The 27,987-nt window shown below is 42.8% G+C and overlaps 1 protein-coding gene across 3 annotated transcripts; it reads right to left on the bottom strand.

The window, feature by feature from the left end:
• Positions 1-443: 443 nt before the first annotated feature.
• crmp1 (collapsin response mediator protein 1) lies at positions 444-27,335 on the bottom strand. 3 transcript variants are annotated; one of them, XM_012965113.3, is made up of 14 exons: positions 26,776-27,335; positions 13,972-14,060; positions 13,360-13,544; positions 12,366-12,530; positions 12,038-12,099; positions 10,378-10,458; positions 9,870-9,938; positions 6,626-6,746; positions 6,115-6,271; positions 3,800-3,941; positions 3,350-3,520; positions 2,939-3,118; positions 1,595-1,760; positions 444-1,398 (listed from the first exon to the last, which is right to left on the bottom strand). In XM_012965113.3, exons 1-14 carry the CDS (start codon positions 27,088-27,090, stop codon positions 1,307-1,309), a joined length of 1,995 nt encoding a protein of 664 aa, XP_012820567.1. In that variant the 5' UTR covers positions 27,091-27,335; the 3' UTR covers positions 444-1,306.
• Between the last annotated feature and the right edge of the window lie 652 nt (positions 27,336-27,987).

Genomic DNA, 27,987 nt, shown 5'->3' with positions numbered 1-27,987 from the left:
TCTGTAGTGCCCATACATGGGCCCATTAGCTGCCGAAACGGTCTAAGAGACCAATATCGGCAGCTAGAATTGGCCCGTGTATGGGCACCTTAAGTAAACCTTTACTTATCCTTTAGTGTTTAACTTATTGCCTGAATGCATTTACATATAATAAGGGCTCATTTACAAAGTGAAAATGATTGGTGGCTCAAAGTAGCATGGGCCACATCATTATTTGCGCAAGGTTGGGGCAGTGTCTTTATTATGCCAATGTGGGTATGAGTTCTAGTGCAGGGATGTATGCAGTGCTGGAAACGATGATAATGTTCTGCATCTTGGAGGCTAATTAGTTACATGTTTGGGCCTTTGTGTACATAAAATGCCACTCGGGGCCTATATTGAATCCCAGTCCAGGCCTGCTAATATTTAGCCCAGATTAACCTGATAGAAGACAAGAGCCCAAGCAACTTATTCTGTGTTCTTTATTTCACAAGCGTTGAAGTCATTCATCGAGTCACATCTAGAACTTCATACGGAACCGTAAGTAAAAATGCATGTGAATACAAAGGAAAACTTTGTACAAAAAAACGTAAAAATCAGATAGCTAACCATACCGACCGTATCAAAACACTGCGCGCGCAAGGCTGGTCGCTTGCGCGGCCAAAATAAGTGTATGTGTCTGTTATTGGAAATGGTTTACAATGATGAGAATACACTAAGCTGTACAATGAGATCACATGAAGGCTGCTGTGAGCTGTGGGGTTGTACAAAAGGCTAACGGAAATGAAACATTTAGCATTCTACATTATACATAAAATTGTTCACATTTCTTAGTTATCGCTGGCAATCTTGGTCTTGGCATTATGTCTAGGACAGCTTGTTGGCATCAATGGAAACTCAACCACTGACCTACGGAGGGTAAATGAATAACAGAAGGCCATGCACTGCTCACCCAAAGACATCTAAATGGTGCAAATGGACTATCGTATGGCACAAAGACAAAGCGGAAGCCTCTACTCTACAACAGCAATGGGTATTTCCATGCTTTCACCAGTCAAGGGCGTCAGAGGGGTCGCCGACCCATTTCGGTGAAATGTGTTGGAGACTGAACTGATGCCCAAGGGGATGGGATGACTATGCACAAGTGTAAGGGTGGGGGTGGGAAAGAGAAAATAGTTCCAAGCATTTAACCACACAATGACCATCCCTTTCTATACAAAACAGACCATGTTCAGTAGTACCAAAAATGTGTGGGCTCAATAACACTGACACAGATAGGAACATTGTTCCAGCGGTGAGATTCTTTCATTTTCTTGATGCAGATCCATCAACCAAGGCTTGTGATGTTTGAGCGGCCACCAGGTGGATTAACGATGCGATGCCCTGTGCGGCGAGGGTTAGTGTCGTCTTTTTGTGCACCTACAATGTAGGGTCATTCATTTAAATGTTTGAAGACACAGGATGAGTTAGACACAAATACAATCTTTGATGACCAGCAACCCTTCTCATTGGCCTTCTGTTTATCCGATGACCCCTCCATTTCTAACGGACTGATGTTTGGGTATGTAATTATCAGCTGAGCACACAACAAAAAGGACTCATATTATCCACATACCTGATAAACTAAAGTTGGACTGGTGAAGGTTCCTGACTGGAGGAGGCTGAGGTTTGGAAGGTGAGGATTTAGCCGATGGGGCTGGAGTTGCATACTTGGGAGGGGCTGGAACTTCATATACAGGCCCATCATACATTCCACGTGACACAGGTTCTAATCCTGCCACCTAGAAAAACATTTCTTCTGATAAATGGGCAAATTCATTCAATATCCTCTTAATAAGGAGGGGATAAATAATATAAAACACATTTAGACTATATCAAAACAGCATGTTTTAGGTACAGCCTTCATAGAAACAAGTTTTATGCACCGTATATTGATTATACCACTAAAGTAATTCGTTTTTGCTTGACGGGAACATCTTCATGAATAGGCAGAGGCTCAAATTTCCTATGAAAAAGTTGGTCATAGATTGGCACAGGTTGCCTGCCAACTTGGCCACTCTTGAACCATGTATTTGGCCACCCTAACTACAATCTGGTTGGGTTTAGCCAGATTTGAATTAGGCTATCCAATATATTCATTCAAGAGAGGACCACCTTGCTTTCACCCAAAGGGTTTGCACATGGCTATTATGTGAATGACCCCCTGAACCCTGGTCCAGCTTGCCTGCCAACTTGGCCACTCTTGACTGTATATTTGACCACCCCAACTACAATCTAGTTTTAGCCAGATATGAATTATGCTACCTGATATATCCATTCAGGTAATGACCACGTAGCCTTTAACCAAAGAGTTTGCACATGGTCCTAATCTGCCCCCCCCGTACAGCTGGCCATAAGGTTGGTTACCTTATCATTTATGAGCAGCTTTACGGTGGTCATTAATTTAAACTAGGCAAATATGCCCCAGCAATCCATAGCAACCAATCGGAGAATAGTTTTTATTAAGTGCAGTAGTTAATAGCTCTTTAGTTGCCATGGGTTTCTGAACTGCAGCAAATTTACCCAATGCTAATAAAAAGCCCCTCAAGCAAATCAGTGACAGAACAAAGTAGTGGAATTTCCTAGCCAACTCCTATAGCCTGTATAGTGAGTGTCTGTATGGGTTTTCTACGGGTACTTTGCTTTCCTTCCAACTACCATACAGGCAGGTTAATTAGTTCCCGATTAAATTGACCCTAGAATGTGATAGGGACCTTAGATTGTAAGCTGCACTGAGGCACTGAGTGCATGTGCCTTATATTGCTTTTATATTTGTCAAACCAATGACATGGCCCATTCATTATTAAGCCAGTTATCCAATAGACAACAATTCACCTGTATAATACATATATACATTGCATACAGAGCCAAAGCCCTTTCATCTTTCACACCAGTTTGGGACTGTATATAAAGAACGAACCTTGTTCCTGATTTTGATGCGCTGGTAAATGTATTCCGGGAATGGTTTCCGAGGGATGAAGCGCCCCATGCCCTGGTTAACGTGCAGGTTTCCATCTTCATAGACAATCTTTCCTTGGCTAATAACCATCAGCGGAGCCCCACGACACTCCATACCTTCAAAGATGTTGTATTCTACTGCCTGAGAGTCACAAATAAGATATTTTATGAACATCTAACCTGTACAGACATATCCAGGTCACTATTGGTCAATGAATGTCTTCTACGAGCAAAAGGTCTACATGGGCCACTGGCCAAAGCTTTACGTGTCTGCCAACCTGACCAACGTGTATGGGCCGGGCACCATGTTGTTTTTCCTTCATGCAGCTCTATGTGTAGGAACCCTAATCTGAATAAAGGTTTATTCACTTACAGATTTGTGAGTCTTTGCAGAGACTGCCTTAATCTTGTCCGGATCCCAAATAACCACATCAGCATCAGAACCAACTGCGATTCGGCCTTTTCTTGGGTACAGGTTAAATATTTTGGCAGCATTTGTACTAGTGACCGCAACAAACTGGTTCTCATCCATCTTACCGGTAGCCTAAAAAAATTAAAGATATAATAGGTGTTTCCAATGAAAGTGGATAACTGATAACTAGGTAGTTGTGCTGACATGGCTGGTAACCCCTCAAAACAAAGAAATGTAAAATTGCTGACAGTGCTCTTATTAATTTTGCGAAGTATTTTTTTTTTTTTTTATAATCTACACCTTACTTCCCCTTGTTTGTTTTCCAAGCCTATAGAAATGGAAGAAGTTTATTTTATAGGGACTTTACATAGGAGGGAGGATCTGATGAACTACCTTCAGCCTGACACTTACCACAGCTTTGTCCCACACAATAGACATCCGTTCCTCGATTCCATTGACTCCTTCTGGAATCAGAGTAAAATTATCCTTTCCTATAGCTTTTTGGGCGGTGCTGTAAGAGCAGTGTCCGCTGCCCGTAACCTGCAGGTCCCCACTGTGCGGAAAAATATTGAATACTGTTAAACACATGCAGATATATATATATATACTGTCTTTGAGAAAGGCTGCAGTGGTAGCCGAAACGTTAGACACAACTTTTGAATAAATCTTTTTGTACTTTTATAAGTCCTGTGAGTGCGGTACTCTGTTTTTTGGACTGCACCCAGGCATCTTTGATTTTTGTTTGTCGAGAGTGCCTGTCATTATATTCTGTAATTATATATAGTGATGAGTCAGTTTAGAAAAAGAGGGTTGTCATAAAAGCTGATGCTGCAGGGCTGATTATTACATTCTGATGTTAACTGCACTGGTTTCGGAGCTGCCCTGTAATGTAAATCTAAATGAATATACAGGTATATGACCCGTTATCCAGAATTCTCGGGACCAAGGGTATTCCGGATAAGGGATCTTTCCATCATTTGGATCTCCATACCTTAAGTCTACTAAAAAATCAATAAAACATTAATTAAACCCAATAGGATTGTTTTGCACCCAATAAGGATTATTTATATCTTAGTTGGGATCAAGTACAGGTACTGTTTTATTATTACAGAGAAAAGGGAATCATTTAACCATTAAATAAACCCAATAGGGCTGTTCTGCCCCCAATAAGGGGTAATTATATCTTAGTTGGGATCAAGTACAGGTACTGTTTTATTATTACAGAGAAAAGGGAATCATTTAACCATTAAATAAACCCAATAGGGCTGTTCTGCCCCCAATAAGGGGTAATTATATCTTAGTTGGGATCAAGTACAGGTACTGTTTTATTATTACAGAGAAAAGGGAATCATTTAACCATTAAATAAACCCAATAGGGCTGTTCTGCCCCCAATAAGGGGTAATTATATCTTAGTTGGGATCAAGTACAGGTACTGTTTTATTATTACAGAGAAAAGGGAATCATTTAACCATTAAATAAACCCAATAGGGCTGTTCTGCCCCCAATAAGGGGTAATTATATCTTAGTTGGGATCAAGTACAGGTACTGTTTTATTATTACAGAGAAAAGGGAATCATTTAACCATTAAATAAACCCAATAGGGCTGTTCTGCCCCCAATAAGGGGTAATTATATCTTAGTTGGGATCAAGTACAGGTACTGTTTTATTATTACAGAGAAAAGGGAATCATTTAACCATTAAATAAACCCAATAGGGCTGTTCTGCCCCAATAAGGGGTAATTATATCTTAGTTGGGATCAAGTACAGGTACTGTTTTATTATTACAGAGAAAAGGGAATCATTTAACCATTAAATAAACCCAATAGGGCTGTTCTGCCCCCAATAAGGGGTAATTATATCTTAGTTGGGATCAAGTACAGGTACTGTTTTATTATTACAGAGAAAAGGGAATCATTTAACCATTAAATAAACCCAATAGGGCTGTTCTGCCCCCAATAAGGGGTAATTATATCTTAGTTGGGATCAAGTACAGGTACTGTTTTATTATTACAGAGAAAAGGGAATCATTTAACCATTAAATAAACCCAATAGGGCTGTTCTGCCCCCAATAAGGGGTAATTATATCTTAGTTGGGATCAAGTACAGGTACTGTTTTATTATTACAGAGAAAAGGGAATCATTTAACCATTAAATAAACCCAATAGGGCTGTTCTGCCCCCAATAAGGGGTAATTATATCTTAGTTGGGATCAAGTACAGGTACTGTTTTATTATTACAGAGAAAAGGGAATCATTTAACCATTAAATAAACCCAATAGGGCTGTTCTGCCCCCAATAAGGGGTAATTATATCTTAGTTGGGATCAAGTACAGGTACTGTTTTATTACTACAGAGAAAAAGGAAATCAGTCTTAAAATTCTGAATTATTTGATTAAAATGGAGTCTATGGGAGACAGGCTTTCTGTAATTTGGAGCTTTCTGGATAATGGGTTTCCGGATAAGGGATCCCATACCTGTACAACATTTCTAGCCTATTTCTTTAAGCTTCAGTTCTCCTTTAAATACTGTATGGCTAGCCAATCAAATGTTTCCTTTCACTGTTCTACCTGCAACTGGCTAAAAAAATGCTGATGGATCATTAGTTGCTATGTGTTGCCAGGTGCAAATTTGCCCAGTGTTAATGCATGAGCCCCGCACTCTGCAGTGTTCCATTAGATTGGGACTGGGTTCTCCATGAAAGTTAATGAGACATCGGTAAAACTTACCAAGCTAAAAGGGAGTTCAGGTAATCCGGTGTGGTGGGATCTGGGCTTAAAGGAGGTGATGTGACAAATGCCGCAGCTTTGGCCCAGTTTTTGCTCCAGTAGTGGGTACCATCTGTTCCTAAACTTGCAGTGATTGGCTCTCCAAACACTAAAGCACCTGGGGGGGAAAAAACACTGGGTAAACATCTACTTTAAACCCAAGCATTACTATACTGTTACTATAGGGTTAATGCACCTCACCAGGGTCGGACTTTACAGTGTCAGGCCCACTGGGGCTGCTACCCCAGGGACCCCCACACACCCCCACGGACCCCTGGCAGCCCCCCCACCCTGTGTGTACCTTATACTTCACTGTGATTGGGGGAGGCAGGGCAGCGGGGAGCAGAAGGTGAGGATCAGGTCTGTCCCTGTCCCTGACCCCTGCCATTACTAATGAGCCCCATGATGTGACAATTATCATGGCGCCCGGAGCAGGGAGGGGCACGAGAGGATGGGCTAGCCAATGCCATACCTTTTTTCCTGGCTTGTGCAATCACATCGGAAGCGCTTTTACTCATCACTTTGGTTATGTACACGGGGCAATTAATTCTGCTAGCTATGGTTATGGCTCGGAAAACTGCCTCCGCTTCAAGCTGGGAAGAAAAAAAACACAGGTGGGATTTTTGTTAAATATAAGTCTCACCAAGTCATATCAGGGTAAAGTCACATGGAACATTTGTGCTACACAGGAATCAACAAAGTTACACTTGAATCACATATTCATACAAAAACCTCCTAATTTTTCATGCAATTAAGCATTTCTAATGTTTTATGCTCAGTGATTCCCTAGGATCACAATCAAAGGGATTTCCGCAAGAAATCATCATGTGCTATTTACCCTAACTGGCCTGATTTCATGTCAAGTCACTTCCCTTGTGGGAGACAAAATGCCCCATGTGACCCTGAGAGCAATTTCCTCAGAGTCTCAGCCACGTGTGTCAGTAAGATCCATTGGCACCACTGAACAGTGTCGGACTGGCCCACCAGGGTACCAGGAAAACTCCCGGTGGGCCCAGGTGTCAGTGGGCCCTCCTGCTCCTCGCTATTTGGCCTGCTTCATGGTCATTCCCTATTTCTGAATGGGAACAAAGGGGAGAAATAGATGGAAGAATAGATGCTAGTATGTAAATTAAAGAGACTAGGAGAATAAAGGGTGAGGAAAGGAGGAAAAATAGTTTGGAGAGCGGGTCTAAGGTTTTCTGGTGGGTCCCTGGGGTCCCAGTCCGACACTGTCACTGAATCTGATCTGGGGTTTTTTTTTCCTGCAGGGAAGGACATTATTCATGTCTTTCAGATTAATAAGCATTGCTGGCCTCATCTCAATAGAGTCAAATAGTGACTGCATATAAATACAGCTCTAATCAGAATGTACTTGTAGGGGTTTAATAAAATAGGCCCCACAGGATGGATACCCCTAGGACAGGCCCCAGGGTGGTAAGGGTTAAGGGACTCTGGGTATGGTCTGGGACATAAATAGTTAATGGGGAGTATCCCCACAGTTCGGGTTATGGCCACAGGGTGGTGCATAAGCCTATAAAAAGGGATGCAGCCATGTGCTGTAAAAGATTGAGTGTGGGGATTTCCTCTGGACAGAGGTGCTCCATTTAGTAGGGGTTAGATAGTAGTTTCTCTGTTATAGGACACTCTAGGAGTGCCATGTAGGGAGTGGAGGTAAGAATGGGCCGTCATTGCCCCTCCAGGAGTGTAGAGGGGTTAAGACCCCCCCAGCATTACTTCAGCTGGAAGATCAGGGCATACAGTGTTTAGGCAAGAGGGAGAGAGTCCCTATTAGATGGGAGATCCCTGATAAAGAGTGCCAGGTTGTGAGTACCGGGGGTGAGTCTTTGTGGAGGGTCTGCCTAGCGTGAGTACCGGGGAGAGCCCTATGAGAGGGTCTCAGGGCGGCCCAGCCGGAGGAACAAATAGGAATGGTCCTTGTAAACTGAAGGCCATTCTGGTTAAAGCTATAGCAGGGTGACTGTTACCCCAATGTTTCTATATATCTGTAACCTTGTTATGGGCTAAGGGGGCCCAGCCTGAATGCCAGTTAGGGGGAGATTTGGGGTGAGTGCTTATTTGTACCCTGGGTACCCCTGGAACTATAGCAGGGTGACTGTTACCCCAATGTTTCTATATATCTGTAACCTTGTTATGGGCTAAGGGGGCCCAGCCTGAAGGCCAGTTAGGGGGAGATTTGGGGTGAGAGCGTATTTGTGCCCTGGGTACCCCTGGAATTATAGCAGGGTGACTGTTACCCCAATGTTTCTATATATCTGTAACCTTGTTATGGGCTAAGGGGGCCCAGCCTGGAGGCCAGTTAGGGGGGGATTTGGGGTGAGTGCTTATTTGTGCCCTGGGTACCCCTGGAACTATAGCAGGGTGACTGTTACCCCAATGTTTCTATCTATCTGTAACCTTGTTATGAACCATGGTGCTCAGACTGAAGGATAACTCAGAAGAGATTTAGGGGGAAGACATACGGTAGCTAATACTAGCCACACTAGCCAATGGCAATGCTCAAAGTCATCTGAAGATTAGACATTGAGATACAGTGATAGGCCTCATGATATATGAGAGTATTAGGCATTTCTCTGCCAGTGCGTTTCTATTGGTAAAGAGAAGGCTGATACCTCATACCTGTGCCTCCTGTCATTGAAATCAATGGAAATCAACTCTAACTGCCAGTGACATTTACATATATTTAGCATAAGCCTTATTGATTTAGCTTTAGTTACAGACAGGTGGGCCGGATGGGCCAAACCATAGCGCTCCATATGTTACATGAATCTGTTTCCAAAGGCTACTGATCCTCTACAAGACCCCGACTGGCAGAATGCTTAGGTAGATATGACATACACTGCCAATATCCTCATACACTTCTCCCCTTATACAGCTCTCAGTCATTACAGAATACTCGGGCACTGTCTAGATAGTGACTTGCAGCATAAAGGACAACTATACCCTCAGAATGAATACTTACCAACAGACAGTTTATTTCATATTAAGGGGCCTATTAAAGAATCTCACCAAACTGGAATATTTATATCAGTAAATATTGCCCTTTTACATCCTTTCCCTTGAGCCGCCATTTAGTGATGGGCTGTGTGCTCCCTCAGAGATCAGCTGACAGGAAATAATGCAGCTCTGACTGTAACAGGAAGTAGTGTGGGAGTAAAGGACACAGCGCTGTCCACTTATTGGCTGATGTGACTTAACATGTATGTATGCTCTTGGTTTGTTTATGCACCGTAAATTGTCTAATCCCAGGGGGCGGCCCTTAGTACTTACAATGGCAATGTTCTATTTAGGATTACCCAATAGCACATACAAAAAAAAAGTACATTTTTATGATAATTGAATGTTTAAATGAAGCAGGGTTTTGCACGGGCTGTTATATTCAATATACTGTATATTTATAAAGACCTATGTTGTTTGTGCATATAATTCTCTGATGCAGAATATTATCATATAAGTCACAGAGTATTTTATGCCTGTAAAATGGAGAAGATTCCCAAGAAGTATGGCAGCTCCTAATCAAATAGAAAAGGAGATGCCCAGAGAAAATAAGCCTCTAATAAACAACATATATATATACCCTCTTTATTTAGTTTGTGCCCCATGGTTTAATAATATTGGATCACCACAAGGATATATATCACACTAATAAGGTGCTGGACAGTCATGCTCAATTAAATCTGTTTATATAGGGTGAGTACCTCCTCCGGCCGGCTGAGGGCGTGTCCTTCTGGCCCAGTTATTCCCATTTCTAATATCCGCTTTTGTTCCTGTTGAAGAAGGTAAGAGAATGTGGTATTACTCTGTGGTCATGTGTCAATGACAAGACTTGTACAAATAGTTATTGGATACATTACGGCTCATTTACATTGCAAAATACTGAGGTCAAAGTATTTTTTTTGGCTCTTCAGTAAATGACCGCAGCACCCCAAGTCCCTGATTGGCCATGTCCCCCTTCCCTGGTGTTAGTGAGTGATTTATGCGATTCGGCGCAAAATCGCCGAAAAAGACTCGCGTCTGCCATCCCGCCGGCGACTTACATGTTCACCGGTGGGATGGCAGGGGTAGGCAACTCTGGGAGATTAGTCGCCCGCGAACAGGGAGTTTTGTCGCGGGCGACTAATCTCCCCGTGTGCCAGAGCCCTAATAGATATCAAGGCAGACTGTGGGGTCACAACAGAAGTTGGACACTATAAGGAGACACCTTACCTGAGCTATTAAGTCTCCATTTTCAGCATGGACCATTACTACAGCACCAAGTCCCTTGAGATACATAAAGATTTCATACAGCTAGACAAGGAAAGAAAACAGAAGAGTGTATAATATATAGCTGATAGATATTAGAGAAGGGAAACTAGAAGCCCTTCAGTTGTTGATGCTGGGAATCCTACAAAGAAATCTGTCTGAATATGTTAGCACTTTATATATATATACATGTCATTATTATTATTATTATTATTATTAATAATAATAATAATAATAGTACAAAAATTGACAGATTTGACATTTCACATTAATAAAAGTGGTGCCCAGAAAAATTAGCCACTATTTACAAATTTTATATTACTATAACATTTTCACAGTATTAGCCTTTGTTGCTTAGGTTCTAATGTTCTCCTTTGTGAATAATGCTCTGGTGTAATTTAATATTTTACTCAACTTTTGTGAATTCCCCCCTTTTCTAACTGCCAGCTCATCATTTTATAACTAGGTACAGGTATAGGATCCGTTATCCGGAAACCCGATATCCAGAAAGCTCCGAATTACGGAAAGCTTGTCTCCCATAGACTCCATTTTAATCAGATAATTCAGATTTTTTAAATTGATTTCCTTTTTCTCTGTAAAATAAAAACAGTGCTTTGTATTTGATCCTAACTAAGATATAATGAATCCTTACTGGATGCAAAATAATCCTATTGGGTTTACTTAATGTTTTATTGATTTTTTAGTAGACTTAAGGTATGAAGATCCAAATTACGGAAAGACCCCTTATCCAGAATACCCTTGGCCCCGAGCATTCTGGATAACGGGTCCTATACCTGTACATATAAATCCAGTTGCTGTATGGCTAACTAGCAATGAATTTATTACACTGCAGGGCTCCAAACATTTCTTATATCAGTCATTTTAGGGCCCCCTTAAACGCTTAGAATAAGCCATATTTCAGAAACATATAGTAATACGGCTTATTGATCAGTGCCCCACTAGGTCCCCACCAGTAATATGAATGCATTTTGTTATCACAATCCAAATATAGAGGAGAGCACCATAAAGCAGAATTCTGCTTAAATGCTATTTATTTCAGACCAAAAAACACAACATGTTTCGGGCAGTGTGGCGCCCTTTATCAAGTGTCACATTGCCCAAAACATGTTGTGTTTTTTCGTCTGAAATAAATAGCATTTTAGCAGAATTCTGCTTTATAGTGCTCTCCTCTATATTTGAATTGTATTGAATGGCTCAGCGGTGTGCCTTGCGAGGATTGATGCATCAAGCCTGATCTAAGGGCTGTGCGGTTGAATACCTATTTGTTGCATTTTGTTATCACATTGCTACCTGCTGGTCACTTTCCAAATATGATGTAGTCAAGGGCATTGTCGAGGAAGCTGACAGGAGAAAGAAAGAGGGCTCAAAAGTGACCAGTACTGTAATCTTTAATATCTTGGAATTAAAAAAAAAATAATGAATGTAAATTGTGAAAGTGCTTAGACTAGCACTATCATCAATTTTACATCAACTTATTTTAAGGTTTACTTATCCTTTAATGGCAGCACTTGATGATGGCAAGAAATTTGTGAATATAACTCTACATTTTGATCTGCATATTGCAGCCATCAATGTACCTTACGAAGAAATAGCAAAGAAATACCTGGCTGTCGGTCATTTGGTATAGATCTTTGTAGGCCATGTACACCTGGAATGAATTGACACCTGTTGGAGAAAGAACAAGGAACACTGTTTTAGAAAGTCTCCTGCTCAGTATGTTCCACCATATTAGGTTCTATAATATTAGGTTCTACCATATTAGGTTCATATTAGGTTCTACCATATTAGGCTTGTGTAAAAAAGAGCAAACAATTGTAGATAAATCCAAAAACGCTACAGACTGTAATAGAGAAAAACAAATTAAGGCCAATGGACTTGTGATGAATGAATCCCAGGTGCAACTATAGGGAGACAGTTGTCCTTTCACATACCTTTGTCTTGAATCAGGATGTCCAGTTCCTCTCGGATGCCATCGTACCAGTTGGTAATGTCCACATGAAGGGAGTAGTCACAGCAAGATTTGGTGTCGGCTACCTCGTGCCACTTTTCAAAACAGCTCAAGAGATTGGATCCAGGGTCTGGAACAACGTGGTCAACTAAGGGAGAAGTAAAACGTCTTGGGTTTTAGTTTTGATCCAAAATCCAGAGAAAACAGGGACTATAGGACAGGATGAATACTGATAATAAGTTATTGGGAAAAAATTGAAGAAGAGGGATGATAAGAAGAAGGAAAAGTGAACACAGGTACTAAGTGGCTCAGGTCTCCCAGTCTCCAGTTTACCAATGGTACTCAGTACAGGTTAGGCTACCAAAGTTGCTCACCTCTCTACCAGAACAGAGAGACACTACCCTTGGAGCCACCTTTAAACCAAATGTGAGGCTAATCAGCCCTCTGAGCTGCACAGACCCTCAATTTCACAGCCCTCTGTGCTGCTTCATAGAGGCTTCTGGGAGGGATATACCTTCCTTCTATGATTTTTTTCAACCATGCTACAATATATACATATATACTGTGTGTTGGTCCCTTAGCTTGGGTAAGTGAGCAGAGCATGCATTGGAAAAAAGAAGATGGGGGGCTACTGGAGCATCTTTGGGGGAACAAATCTTCCCTGCTAAAGGGCTGGGGTTGCCTTGGGCTGGTACAGAACCCCAAAACAAAATGTACAATATTTCTGGGGGAGGTTCACATCTCAGACACTCCAATATGTTTTCATAGACATTTATATAAGATACATTTTACCTATGCCCCCATCATACAGGATACTGGATTTTCAGTTCAACAACATGTGGAAGGATCCTGTGTATTATAACTCAATACATGGGATTTTTGTATAATGGGCTTTAAATAAAATAATTTATACACAGTAGTTAATAGTGTAATAATTAACAATAACGAGTATATAATAAGAGAGCTTATATTCTTACTGATCATGGTGGTGCCGCCGGCCACAGCAGCCTTTGTGCCTTGGTAGAAGTCATCCAGGGTGCTCATACCCAGATAGGGCTTCTGTAGGTAAGTGTTGACATCTATTCCCCCGGGAATAACCATGCGCCCATTGGCCTCGATTGTTTTCACTCCTCCCGGAACAATCAGGTTCTCTCCTATTTGTCTATAAGTGAAAAAATCATCACAAGAAATGTCAATGTCTCCTCTCCTTAAAGACCTGGTTTACTAATGAGCAACACAGAGTAACTGTATTAATAAATTTTTTTATTTTTTTTTTCCCTTTTCTTTCCCTTTTTTCTCCTTATTTAATTTCTTTCCCACATAAGACCTATTCTGAGAAGTCTAGCCCAGGAGAGGGCACTACAGAGTAAGGGTGAAGACACACTGAGCTAATAGTAGCAGCTACTTGTCATGGCTACTAAAATAGACAATGCTGATCATTTACTGATAACTGTCTCTATGTGTGTCTTAGCAGAGGCAATTCTCAGTATTGTCTATGGCAGGGGATTTTCTGGCATTTAGTAGCTGTGACAAGTAGCTGCTACTAAGTAGCTCCGTGTGTCTTCACACAAAAGAGCATAAGGACCTACTTGATAAGGCCATCTTCGAAGTAAACATCTGCATAGAAAGACTGGTCGTCGTTGATAATTCTTCCTCCTTTTATGAGAAGTCTGTCGCTCTGCAAGTAAAAAGCACAGAAAGAATCTATGAAATGCGTCTGTAACAGCACAAACCATGTCACAATGTGCCAATAATTTATCAGAGAGGTGCGCCTGGCACCCACGCACAGGTACACTGCGCCTTATACACAGTCCTATTATGTGATTTCTGATCATGCCTCACTGCCTCAGCTACTCACACTGACATTCACACCCAAAGGAATATGATTTCAGTGTAGAAAGAGGACATAGACGTGAATTTGTAGTTTCACATCATTTGGATGGTTGTCCAACCCTGAGCCATAGGGCTATAGTGGCCAACGCAATACTGGAGCATATATCAGAGTGTCAGAGATTAAAAGGGATGAGTTGGCAAGCCTAGCTCTTGGTATTATAAAGGGCAGACTACACCCTAAATGAAGAATCTGTTATATCCATTAGCTAACATGTAATTCCACCTCAGTTTGCAGGGCATGCTGGGAGTTGCAGCCCTGCACCAGATTACAGAATGGCAATGTAAAGCATGTACATACACTGGCATTTAAAGGAAAGTCAGGGTTACATACTATGGAATAGGGTTCATAAAAACGTGGTAAGTGCAGAGAAGGGAAAAATACAAGCAGTTGCTTAGCATAATAAGCAGTTTGCTACAGCTGCAGCTGGGGGAATGGTTAGGGGAGGATGGATTTGGGCATCCATGATGTTAGGGTAAAGGCAATCTAATGTCAGCTTCAAAAGCTAAAATGTACCCAAATGAACAGTTGCTAGATATTCTGCATACACATATATGCTGCATCTGTTGCAATTTTCCCTGGTTGTCTGAGCATGCTGGGAGCACAGGTTCATCCACAGACCAGAATGAATCAACTCAAGGAATGATAATCATTGTTACTTCTGGGGGGTACAGACCCCAATATTGTTTACAAGGCCTTATATGAAACATTATAAAGAAAATAAACAAATAATAAGCATAATATTTGATCTAGTAATTCCTAGCAAAAATGTAGCAGGCAGCATTTACTGGCCAGCAGATTGCTATTGGTTCCAAAGGCCTGGCGCAAACTTTGCACCTGTTAGGCCTCACATGGTGTAACCCTCCTGTTCCCTAATAAGCCACTGACTAGGCTATAAGACTTGGGCAATGAACTCTTGGTTGTACTCATCACAGGGCACATGCATGTGAATGGCTTTTGAAATATTAGCAACTACTGCTGGCCCTGCAACATATACGCTTATTTTGGTTAGTGGGCTGATTCTCACATTAAATCCTTGGTTGCCCCCACTCATGCCCCTGGATTTTCCATGACTTGGCCCAGCTTAGCATTAGAAAGATCAATAACGAATAGAAAGACTCACAGCAACATCAATATAATGCCCCTCCTGTTGGCTCACATATTATATTAAGGGAAAACACACCAACAACACACAGACAGGGTTTCATTTCAGGTTCAGACTTTCTTTTTATATGATCCAGTTCTCTAGGATATGGTCACTGGCTGTTCGCAGACCTCCAAAATATTAGATATATACAGCCCCCTGCCAGAATACAGACTCCTTAGACTGCTGTATATGACATAACCATTTTGGTATAAGCTGGTCTATGAATATGTAGCATGTCAGCTAATAGGACCCGATCCCTTTAACGTGTATGGCAGCATCACATAAACAATGCCTGCGCACAATTTCAACAGGTTATAAAATCTGTAATATGAAGATGGGGCTGATTCACAATGGGGGTGCATGTACTGTACTTCTATATATATTCTTAATTGTATCTCAGAAATAAGAAACACCCACAGACCATTGGTTTAATTGAAGAAGAAAAAAGGGCACATCCCTTCCACAAACAATGGAAATCTGCTATGTGGCTTTTGTCCAATTGTGTCTTTGTGGTTGAGGTGACATTAGGCATAGAGAAAGCAGAATTGGTGTGGAGCTGTAAGTATCTAGGAAGCCTGGGGGTTGTAGTTTAACAATGGAAGTAGAGATAAGGGTTGGATTTGTCAGGTGAAGCCCTGCTATTATTGCTCTGGCTACTCACATCTTATTCTGGATAACTAATCCCCTGGCCACAGCTGACCTACAAAGACTTGTCTTTAAGTTTATCTGCAGCTGCTTTATAGGATTGGTGGAAATCCATGTTGATATACAAATATTACAGAGGGCACAGCTACAACCAAATGTCACATTTCTGTACAATAGCTTTCCAGAGAAAAACATCATGTTCCCCATTCTTGGGCAGAAAGATATGAAATGTCTGGATGAATTATTAAAGTCATGATTAAATAACAAGATCCAGAATAATGCAGTTGTACATTAGTATTACTATTCTTGCTCTAGATCTCACTATACACCATGCTGTAAATATCCCTAAGCATACAGTTATATAAGGTACTAAATTGCTTTATTACTGACACTGTGCTCTCAGTGAATGCTGGGAGTTGTAGTACAACAGCCACATGGAGTACAGGTTAAACATCATGTTATAATCACCCTTCACCCTGCCATGCTTGCGGGAATGCCGAAGGGCACATTGTGCCAGTGTGAGGGTGGGTGGGGGTTGCCTGGTCGGGTGGGGGTTGCCTCTGATGCCCATGACAGACTTATTGAAGCCATTGTCCTGATTCTGCTCATCCCCAGCTCCATGTTCCACTATAGGGCTGAGCTAATAATAGATGTAGGGGGTGTTGTCTCTGTCATGGCGCTGCACCCAACCCCCAGCACAAAATCAGCACCATACACTACATTCCACTGGACCCAGACAGGGAGGCCGAAGAACCCTTTTCCATCTCTATTTCTCATTGACACAATGGCCTTTGTGGGGACGATGTAACAATCAGCGCTAAGAATAGACTGTCCCGGTTTATATGTATGTGGGAAGCAGGAGCTGTCCTAGTGCTGAAACCAAGTCACTAATCAAGCGCAGAGCATTAGGCGCAAATAACCCGCTCCTTTGTCCCTATAGCCAGTCCTGGTGCCCCAAGGGCTGACAATCTATGGATAGGACAGTTCCTGCCCAGCCCCAAAGGGAATCCCCTCCTGCTTTGCGCTCATTGTTGCTAAAATCATCTCTGCAACTATTGTTAGATCGCTCTACCCTGTCGCTGTCGCTGTCGCTCGCCCATTCCCCCTGCTGCCCCCCGATCGCTGCCCATCACCGTACGAAACGTCAGTCTGTAACAAAGGAGCGGTGCCTGGTGGTGCTGAACCCCCCGAGTCTCGGTATATTGCGCCTCCCCGCTTACCGTTATGTGGGGGATGCTCTTCTTCCCTTGGTACGACATGGTTTCTCCCAGATTCACAGGAAAACAAATACGAGGGAAGTTTCTTGTACAGAGAAATAGGGGGATTTAATAAATGAACCTGCCACCTTTTTTTCGGCTGCGGCGAGGCAGGGAAGAGCCACCCCTAAAGGTTGAATAGAGCTCCTCCTACAGGCGCTGCGGCGCATTACATCCAGGCTGTTACACACTGGCACAACCCAGGAAGCTTTGGCTATTATCGTGCCATCATCACACAAGGAAGCACCAATCAGAAGGCGGCAGAGCTCTCCCCATGCTCAGTGTGCAGGTATGCCATAGGCTGCTAGGGCCCCATTCACTGTGCTGATGTCTGACAGAGCAGCAGAACTACACAGCACTGCAATGGGTGCAGCTAATCCTATAGGTGCCAGGGAACAAGTGCACATAACAGAATCACACCTAACATTAACCCCTTCCCATAACTGTGCCCTGACTCTGCTTTCTAGAAGCAGACATGTTTGGAACTACGTCCCAGGTAATTTGGGGCTATTTTAAAATGAACATAGATATAATTAAGTTACCCAGAATATACCCTCAATCTGTAAGAGAACATTTACCATTTGGAATGGTTAAAACTCAACAGACCACCCTTTGGCATATCATGTATATGGTGAGTATGGCACAGGGTGGAGTATACAGCTGGCAGCAGCAGCATCGCCCCTGGATCTGACCCCCCAAGTACCATGCATACAAACTACAAGGAATAATGTACCTACACATATGGCTCATAGCAACAAATAAGCAGCAGAGCAATATCAGTGAGTCACTGGCAGCTCAATACAGCTAAAGGATCCATTATCTGAAAACCTGTTATCCAGAAGGCCATCCCAACTAAGATATAATTAATGCTTATTGGTAGAAAAACAATCTTACTGGGTTTATATAATGTTTCAATTATTTTTTTTAGCAGACAAAGTATGGTGATCCATATTACACAAAGATTCCTTATCCAGAAAACCCTAGGTCCTAAGCATTCTGGATAATAGAGCCTATACCTGTACTGTATTCCTGCCCTGGGTGTAACCATACATTATTATACACATTATACCCCCACCATCTATTTATAGTGCTTTGCCAAATCTCCTATTGGTCCATTCACACTTAAGGGGGTAGTTCACACTTAAGGTCCCCATACACAGGCCGATAGAAGCTGCCGATATCGGTCCCTTAGGCCGACTCAGCAGCTTATCGGCCCGTGTAGGGGCAGAAATGATCGGACTGGCCGACCGATATCTGGCCTGAAATTGGCCAGATATCGGTTGGCCAGGTTAGAAAAACCCATCGGATCAGGGACCGCATCGGCCCCATTGCTGCGTGCAGAATTCGATCGTTTGGCCCCAAGTATATTACTTCCGGTAGCTTTTGACGTCAGTTCTGTACAAGTGACATCAAATGCGCCATGTTGTATATTTTTTGGGTGCCTATATAAATAAATACAGCCCTGCTAGCAACCTGCCATTGAATACAAAAGAAAGACTAGAAGATGCATAGGAAATGCCTTAATTGAAAGACAACAATAAAATTGTAGCCTCACAGAGGAATAGTTTTTTGGCTGCTGGGGTCAGTGACCCCATTTTAAATCCAGAGAGAGGCAGAAGAAGAAGCCAAAAATGTAATAAAACATACGAAATAAAAAAAATGAAGACCAATGAATAAGCTGCTAAGAAAAGGACATTATATAACACACCAAAAGCTAAATAAAAGGTAAACTACCTCTATAAGGGCAGATTTATTCACTGTGCCATTTCAAGAGTTGCATGAAAATCAGTTTTTTCACATTTTCACACTATTTACTAATACTATATTTTCATTTTTCACCTAGAATTATGTTGCAGAATAATGCAATTTACCAGCAGTGATGGTGAATATCATGACACCCTATACCCCAAATTGCTGCACATTTGCTAAAAATTCCATCACAATACTGAAATGTAAAAGCTGGTTTGTTTATTGTAACGCAAGGTGAAACCTTCTATAGAGGAGAGTCTCTAAGAAAACATGGCTACCGACCATAGTAAGTATTGGGAGCTATAGTCAGAATAATAAGGTAGGTATATTATACAGTGTCTTGCTTTGCATTATAATAGCAAACCCACTGCACCTTTGTTTTCTGACTACAGATTCTCTTTAATGTGTCAAATGATTGGAATAAGTGAATGACAGTCTTACTAGCATATGAGAGGTGAGTTTGAGAGAAACATATATATAGCAATCAGGGCCCAGAGAAATGCAGAGTATATATATATATATGTGTGTGTGTCTGCAATATATTATTATTTGTATGGGCCCTAAAAATTGATGTAGAGCTTAGTAAACCCTAAGGAAAATCCCACGTACAAGTACTTGTTAAAGGCCCCTTCCACTTCCCCATAATTGTATATGAAGGTGTCACTGAAGCAATGAAGGCAAATCATTTTTATATAAGGAATATCTTTTAGAAACTTCTGGTATGGGATCATCTATATACAGCATATTCTATCTGGTAACTGCCGAAGTAACTAAGTGGTTTTGAACAAAATGCAAAGCGATACTTAATTGGTTGCTATGTGCTACTGGACTAGTTACACCAATGATACTACACTAAGCTGGGCCAAGTAGTATTGGCACCCAAGGTAAATGCTACTTGGCCGCACCCTGCTTGCTGCCCCAGTTCCCTGCACCCACCAACTGAGCGTTCTCTGGCACTGCATCCCACTGTCTGAACAACCAACCCCCCCCCTCTTCCACTGCCACTCTGCCCTGTACACTTGCACACACCCCCGCTCCTGTCCAATCACTTCCCTCAAATTACACCCCCTCACCAACTGTGCCCAAGACATGCCTTACCTGCCCTCCCCTAGCACTAGCCCTGATACTATTTAAGCCTACAGGGCCATTTGCCTTAATCTGAACAAAGAAATGTGGGTGGGTTATTATCCTTTAACATCCACAGTTGTTAAAGCATAACTTCCACCATCAATCCATTAAAAAAAATTATTTCACTGCAGTGGGAAATGTTATACTCACTGCAGCCCTGTAGTAGGGAAAGGGTTAACATTCAAGGGAACTCATTGTATTGAGATGAATTGATTTTCTCTTTTAAGTTTCAATATAACCTGACAGTACAATCACACCTATAATGAATGCTCATTGCTTTCTTTATTATTAAATGTGTCCCCTTTATACAAAGCAAGAGCCACATGCCCACCCACTCTCAAGTGCCACCCTGACCGAGTCCCGCATTGTTCCCTGGCACTGGTTTGGCAGGAGTCTTTTCTAAAGCCTATTACGTTACTAAAAACAACAGTTCCATTTTTATTTTGTAAATGAAAATAAAGCAAAATGCAGATTGGAGCACTTTTCTGTAACCATGTGAGTTTGGACCTAGGTGCTGTAGTACCCAAGCAAATCCGTCATCACTGTACTGAGAAACTGGGATTCATGGCATGATTTAGACCCATTTGGCCCAGTCTAAGCTATAAAGTTGCAAGTGTGAAAGGACCCTCCAGTCAGGATGTCTGACGTGGCCCTCTCTCATGCAGATTGCTCCAGTGGGAGCTTGTTACTCTAAAGTAGAGTTTTCCAGTGATGAGCAGCCTGGGCAGTCAAACCCCTGGGTTCCTAGATGACATATGAGCAATATGATAGGCTGATGCACAGGGCGACCTACCTTCAGCTCTGTGGTGAGGAATGAAAATGGACAGCTAAAAATGCCTACAGCTCACTCCGTGAATGGCACTTTGGAATGGCACTTGGAATGTTCGGCTAAACTGCCCACATGGCTGCTGGCAGTTTGCAATGTCGCAATGGAGACTTCTTCTTGAACTAAGTATATATTATAGACACAGCTCCTCTTCTTTTCCTGCATTTCTAATCATTTGGACTGCTGACCAGAGACTGTGCCCGTGCATGTGTATAGCAAGTGGTAAGGCATCCCCGCATGGGGCCCAGGGCCAGTCAGTTGGTCCAGTGTGTGGACGTTATAAAGAAGAACTAAAGCTTAACAAAGAACTAGGATAGAAATGGCACACATTATGTATTGGACTTCTTTAGTAACCAAAGGCAACCACAGCCCCTTTAGCAGGGAAGATCTGTGCCCCCAAAGATGCCCTTCCTGTTGAATAGTATGTTCCCCCCAGGAGGGTGGACTTGCAGGCCTTCCTTTCCTGGATGAAATCAGGTACCACCATTTGTGCACATGTGGAGTCCAAATAACAAATGCTTTCCTTCCAAATTATAAAGGACAATGTAGCATTTAAACTACGGGATATCTTTACTCCATCACCCAGACATTCCTACATAGGGTGCTCTGCAGCTCCTGCGCTTACATACTTTCAACTACTATGTGACAGGTCAGAGGCTAAAAAACACCTAACTACAGATCTATACAGTGGTCTCTCAGCTGCCAACGCAAGTCTGTCTCAATTATATATGGCCAGATAGGAGACAGACTTATACTCGGATATCACACATAAAATATTGCAAACAATTTGGGCCAGGAAGGCCTCAATATGCACAACTACAGAAAGGGCTGTATATTTAGATGGTATTATACCCCAGTTAGGCTTGAGCACCTGCGCTCTGCTTTCTACTCCCCATTAGGGTTGTGGGGAAAGGGTAGACTTCTTCAAAAGATCAAAAGATCCTGGGAAATGACAGCGGACACCTTAAAAGGTGTATTTAAATGCAGAATAAAGGTCAATTCTACAACTGTACTCTTAGGGCTCCCAATTTTGACAGCTGAAAATGCTCTTAGTTTTGGTTAGAAAACCCTTCTTCTAACCCAACAGACCTTCATACCGAAAATAAAACTATAAAGTTCCATACAAGATGCTGCCACTTTGCAGAGAGAGAGATTTGACTAAATTAAAGGACAGGGCAGCAAACTAGATTATTAGGTTTATTGATGGTAAGTGCAAAGTTATGCACTTTGGTAGAAATGATATAAATGTAAGTTATACACTAAATGGTAGTGTGTTGGGGGGTTCAATATTTAAGAAGGATGTGGGGATTTTTATGAATAACAAGCTGTGTAACTCTAGGCAGTGTCATTCCATGGCTACTGCAGCACATGGGGGGGGGGTACGGTTTGATTGCCACTGCTGTCGGGGGTAACCAGTGGTGGTTAAAACACCCCACAGCTTTGGATACAGAGAGGTGTGTATTTCAGTGCTCCATGTTCATTCTTCTACCTGCTTTCAATGTAATATTATCAGGAGTGTTGCCCTGAGTGCCGGTGGCCTATTTACAACGTGTGCCACAGCTGTATAGCAAACTGCCTAGCACTACAAGGAAAGGTGTTAAGTAAAATGATCTCATGTGCATTTTTGGGTAAAGAACTACCTGTACTTTCTGTGTCAGGCAGTTTAGAACTCCAAATATATTATATATGGTGGCAATGGCTCCTGGCACCCCAGAACTTTCCTACATTGTAAAAAGAAGGTTTTCTGCAGGCTGGAGAAGGTTTCAGCCAGCCGCGTAACAAGAGGGTCATTCCCACCCACCCGCAAAAAAATATTTGGAGGGACCCAGCATGCTCAGCCGCTCCCACCACTACCCCCACCACCCTGCGCACTTGTGCAGTCCTACATAAATATTTAAAGAAGAAAAGTGGCTGGGGAGGGGGGATTTCTTTGCTATAGAGGAAGCCAACCCCATGGTCCAGGTCCGTGGCTTTAATAGGTTATGTGGTAAGTAAGTAGAGAGTAGGCCACCAACACAAGTATTAGTTAGGGCAGGGAGCAGCAGGTAAGACATATTGTTAAACCAGTGTCATTGTCACATGACCTCTTGCTTCCAAACCAGTAGCTTCAACCATCAATGAACTTCAAAGTGTCCAAATGTTTTCCTACTTGCTCCCCTTGGAGAAGCATTGGCCTGACAGATCTACTATTGAGAATTTTCAGGTTTTCATTTTAAATTGAACAGTAATTAATCTAGTGTCAAAATGATTATCCATGCCCAACATGCCCAAAGTCAGAACATCTCAGATGTTAGCACACTATTAAAGTCCATGATGCCAAAAATGCGTGAAAGACATGGAAGGATCTCTGTTCATGCACATTTAACACTTTCAGGTTTCCATTTTTTTAATATAAGGTATAGCTGTCCTGCCTACATCAAGCAAAGAATCCCATTTTTATCATGCTTGTGTGGTTCACCAACACTTTTTACATCTGCATGTGGCTCATGAGTAAAAAAGGTTGGGGATCCCTGCTGTAGGCCATATCAGTTGGACTTGGCCGAGCCCTTTCAGCCTTGTAATCTGTTTGGTAGACCTGAAGCAATGCCCCAAAGTTCCAGCCAATAACTCAAACTCTCTGCAAACCAAATCTCAAGCAGTGAATTCCTCCTTAACAGTAATGATAGTGTCTGATTCAATGTCAAGTTTGGTAGCGAGCTACACATCATGTAGTGTTACAGAGTCTGCTATATCTAGAGAAGGAGACTGCATCTCCAGTGTTGGACTGGGGTTTCTGGGTCTGCCAGTAAGCTCATTGCCAAGGCCCTCACTCCTACTGCCAAGGCTCCCCACCCCTGTCACCAACCTGCTTCCAAAGCTTCCATTGCACACCCACTGCCAAGGCCCCCCACCCCTGTCTTAAACCTGCTTCCAAAGCCCCCATCGCCAAACCCAATTCTGTGGCCCCCCCCCACCCTATTTGGAATCTGTGCCTCACACACACCCACTTACCTTCCTACCCCATACACAGTACCTCTGGTTGCACTGGCATTTGCACCACAGGCACCCTGCCCTACAGATCCTGTGAATCCTGAAGAACTGATCTGTCCAGCTGCAAATGAGTGGAATATGAATGTCAGGATAACTATATATCCACCATGCAATATGGGTCTTTTATAGGGGAAAATAGAAACCTTTCCATGAAAAAAGTATATTGTTACCCCCATAGAAATGTATGCAGTCAGGGATTTTCCTAGTCTTTATGCCATAGGTAAACATTTGACAAAGAGCTAAAATAAGCCCAGTTTCATGCTCTTAGGGCAGTGGTACATGGGGGGATTAGTCGCCCCACGACAAATCTTCGTTACCGCAGACGACTAATTTCCCCGCAATGCCATCCCACCGGCAAGAATGTAAATCGCCGTTGGGATGGCATACACATCGCTACAATTTCCTGAAGTTGCCTCTTCTTCTCTTGGCTAAGGGATATATCTTTGGAGAAATCCTTACTTGCTGAGATAACTTTTTTATCTACAATCTACCTGCCCAGCCAGAACCTTGATCCTCATCCATCAAACCTTCAGTGTCAGTGGGCACGAGGAATTTGACATTAGAACATTTCCGTTTGAATTGGTTCTTTGATTTCTATTTTAAAATAGAGACACAGCAACAAAGTAAATGAGATTAAAAAAGACACATGTCCATTAAGTTCAACCTTATCACCTAATGAAACCTTCCTGAGTCTAAACCCATTGGGTTGATCACTCTTTTCCCCAGGCTACATCTCCACAGCAAAATCTACCTAAGCTAGAATCAACTACATCGCTACCTTAAACCTGCGCTGGACTCTAACTGTCTGCATGACTTGTACCTTACTTGTACTTACTTCACCACAATTGGGCTAAGGTTGGAGGGGAGCACCAATGCTTTCCGGAGGGAATTTCGTCTGGGTCAGTGGGGCCTACAAGGGCCGGGCCCACCGTTTGTTTCCCCAGTGTCCTAAATATATCCTCATCTTAACTGACACCGTCTTATTGTCACTAAAACCAAAACCTTCCGGTATTAGTATATCCAGCCTGACACCTTTCTCTACCTGGATTAGCACTGTCTACTCCTATCTCAATATTATCCTGAAACTTTCCAACACTTCTACTACCACCTTAGTGGTTACAACAATTTAAGGGATCAGTTTTGTGGCCTACCCAACAGTGCCAGTTCCATCCTAGTTCTTCATATAGTTTTGGATGGGAAATGCTCCAATGTCTCACCAGTCTCCATCTGGGTCATTGCTCTATTATATATACGCAAGAGTGTGTATAAAGTATGTTACAAGGTCACATGTCCTGTTTTGTCAAGGCTCGAGAAGACCCTACTAACCAGCTAGGAGCCAACCTGCTAACCTATGCTTGTATCTAACAAGGCAGATCAAAGGTGAAAGTATCTACTGGTTCTGTCAGCAGGACACTGTATCCCATCCAGCCATTTAATGACACAAGGAAAGTATTGTATATTGATCACATCTTGAGTCAAAATGTAAATTCTGGGCAATTAGACAGCTGTCAAACAAACTGCAACTGCAAAGCAGGGACATTAGTCTTGCAACAGGGAGCCAGGGCTGCTAAACCAATATATACAGTATTTTTGTGCTATTTATTGCTACAATTTTTTTAATGACTTTCTGGCAACTCAGACTTGACGTCTGATCCGAAGTCAAGGAAATGAACATGTAGTAAGTAAGTGTGTTGGGGTGGGAATCAGCTCCAGTGATGAGATACAGGCGGAAGGCCTTGCAGTCTCAGTGCCACTCCTCTTTGTTACACCGACCCACTCAGGCAAAGTAGCGCAGCCTCACCCTTTCCTTGCCAGGCAGCTGGGCCCAACACAAGGAAAGACATGACATATAAGCAGTCGTAGTCATATGATTTATCAATAACTGCCATGGGTCATGTTACTGCTAAATGACATGCAGCGAGTCCATGAAACATTACATTTCCATTCAACTGAAGAGCTGCCCTCTCATTAACTCAGTCTGAAAACTTACAGATAAGCACCCAGCACCCATAAACTCTCACCTGTGAACTTGAATGTATCAATATACACAACAATATGTTTCCCATATATGAATATAAATTATTGGATTTGATTCTATAATTCTAGCTTTATAGAAACCTCCATTAACCTCCATTTCTCCGGCCCCTGAGACCCTTTTGCTCCAATCCCAGTACTGTATAATCATTTCCAATCTATTTATCTTGTCACTTCTCAATGGAATGCTCCTATAGCTCACCCTGCTGCCCCATTGCTTCTGGGCTCCTGGTGACCTTGAACAAGTCCCTGCTATCTTTTATTGTAGAATTAGATCGTAAGCTCTTAGGCTCCAGGATCCAATCTCTCACACAATGTAGGGCCAGCAGCATGGCTACTGCGGATGAAAGAGGCAAACAGGTATCATCTGTTTTTTAGTTGTAAGTGAAATCTCCAGCAATATATGCTCATTGGGGGTTACTGCCCCCCCCCCCCAAACCCCAAGGGAATTCGGTCAGCAAAAGGGTTAATATGGTTTATCAAATGTTAATAGAAGGAGAGGTGTATAGAGCTTGTGGCCCCCATAGCCCTGAGTGATGGTGCTGCCCCCCAAGCCTCTCCCTGTACCTTGCCATTGTGCTGGCCCTGTAGCAGCTCTTTGCCTCCGCTGTACTTGATCTCAATGCCGGGGGTTCTGTCCTCCCTTTCCCCGGGGGAACTGATGACCGATCCGGAGATCTCACTCACATCGCTGGCTGTTTCGCTGAAATTGTCCCCGTCCATGTCCGGCCTGCTGCTGCTCCTGGGGGTGCGGGTCCCTTTCTTCCCCACGCTGTACGCATCGAAATCAATGGTTTTGTTTTCATAGGCCCCTTCTACATTGGCGAACATGCCCCCATACTTGACTCTGGGGGTCTGCGCGGTGGTGCCTGGCCGGGCCAGATACACAGGGAGATCATCCTCCTTATTCCAGTTGGATCTCCTCTCCATGCTGCGCCGCTGAGCCCGGGTTGCGCTATCGCTGCTGCTGCTGCTGCTGCTGCTGGGGAGGCTGATGCTCATACACAATAACGCAGCGGTGCGGTGAGTGAATGGGGCGCAGAGCTAGTGAATGAATCCTATTGTTACCGCGGCGCCAGGAATAAGCGCAGGCAGAGAGAAGGCGGCAGCCGGGGCAGATCTTGGTGCTGATGCTGCTGATGGGCAGGTTCCGGGGGCTGATTCCTTCCCAGAGAGGCGAGGATGCAGCAGCCACTCACCCACTCAGCACTCACTGGCTCAGCTCTAGGGGGACCCCTCCAGGAGAGAAATCTCACCTCCCACCAAAGGGACGCGCACAGCCGCCCCCCCCCTCCCCTATCTGGCCTGGAACTGGCTGGGAAACGGACCTGTGCATCTCAGGCCGGAGGGGTCTGAGTGTGAGGGGGTGATTTTACCCATATATTTAGATTTAGGTTCAGAAACCTGCAATGCAGTATTCTGGTAGCTGTGCTAGCAACATATACTCTATATATAAATATATAATATGTCATCATTTTACTAGAGAGCTAGCAGGTATTATATTTACTAAACTACTATGTGTTCCAGGGATGGGCTGTTGTGTAACAACTACAACTCCCAGCATCCCCTGCCAGCAGCAAGTTGCCCTGTTTACCTTATTCAGAGACACATTCTGCAATCTCTGCTACAACTTAGTACATTACCCAGAATGGTCTTTAGCTGGGTGAGACTTGGGTTTGAGCAGAGCAGTCACTGGTAAGTATTATAAACTGGGTATTACTATGGGAATATATATAAACTGAGTATTACCTGGGTATTACCCTGGGTATATATATAAACTGAGTATTACCTGGGAATTACCCTGGGCATATATATAAACTAAGTATTACCTCGGTATTACCCTGGGTATATATATAAACTGGGTCTTACCCTAGGTATATATATAAACTGAGTATTACC

This window comes from Xenopus tropicalis, chromosome 1, assembly GCF_000004195.4.
Source record: "Xenopus tropicalis strain Nigerian chromosome 1, UCB_Xtro_10.0, whole genome shotgun sequence".
Classification (NCBI taxonomy): Eukaryota; Metazoa; Chordata; class Amphibia; order Anura; family Pipidae; genus Xenopus; species Xenopus tropicalis.
Note: the sequence above shows the minus strand (reverse complement) of the source record. Positions and strands in the feature narration are given on the sequence as shown.

Excerpts from the sequence above, each read along its gene's own strand:
- crmp1 (XM_012965113.3), bottom strand. The coding sequence starts at position 27,090 with ATGAGCATCAGCCTCCCCAGCAGCAGCAGCAGCAGCAGCAGCGATAGC. Across the intron at positions 13,545-13,971 it reads TTCGAAGATGGCCTTATCAA|ACAAATAGGAGAGAACCTGA; the intron begins GTAGGTCCTTAT and ends TTTCACTTATAG. Across the intron at positions 1,399-1,594 it reads GTCCAACTTTAGTTTATCAG|GTGCACAAAAAGACGACACT; the intron begins GTATGTGGATAA and ends CCTACATTGTAG.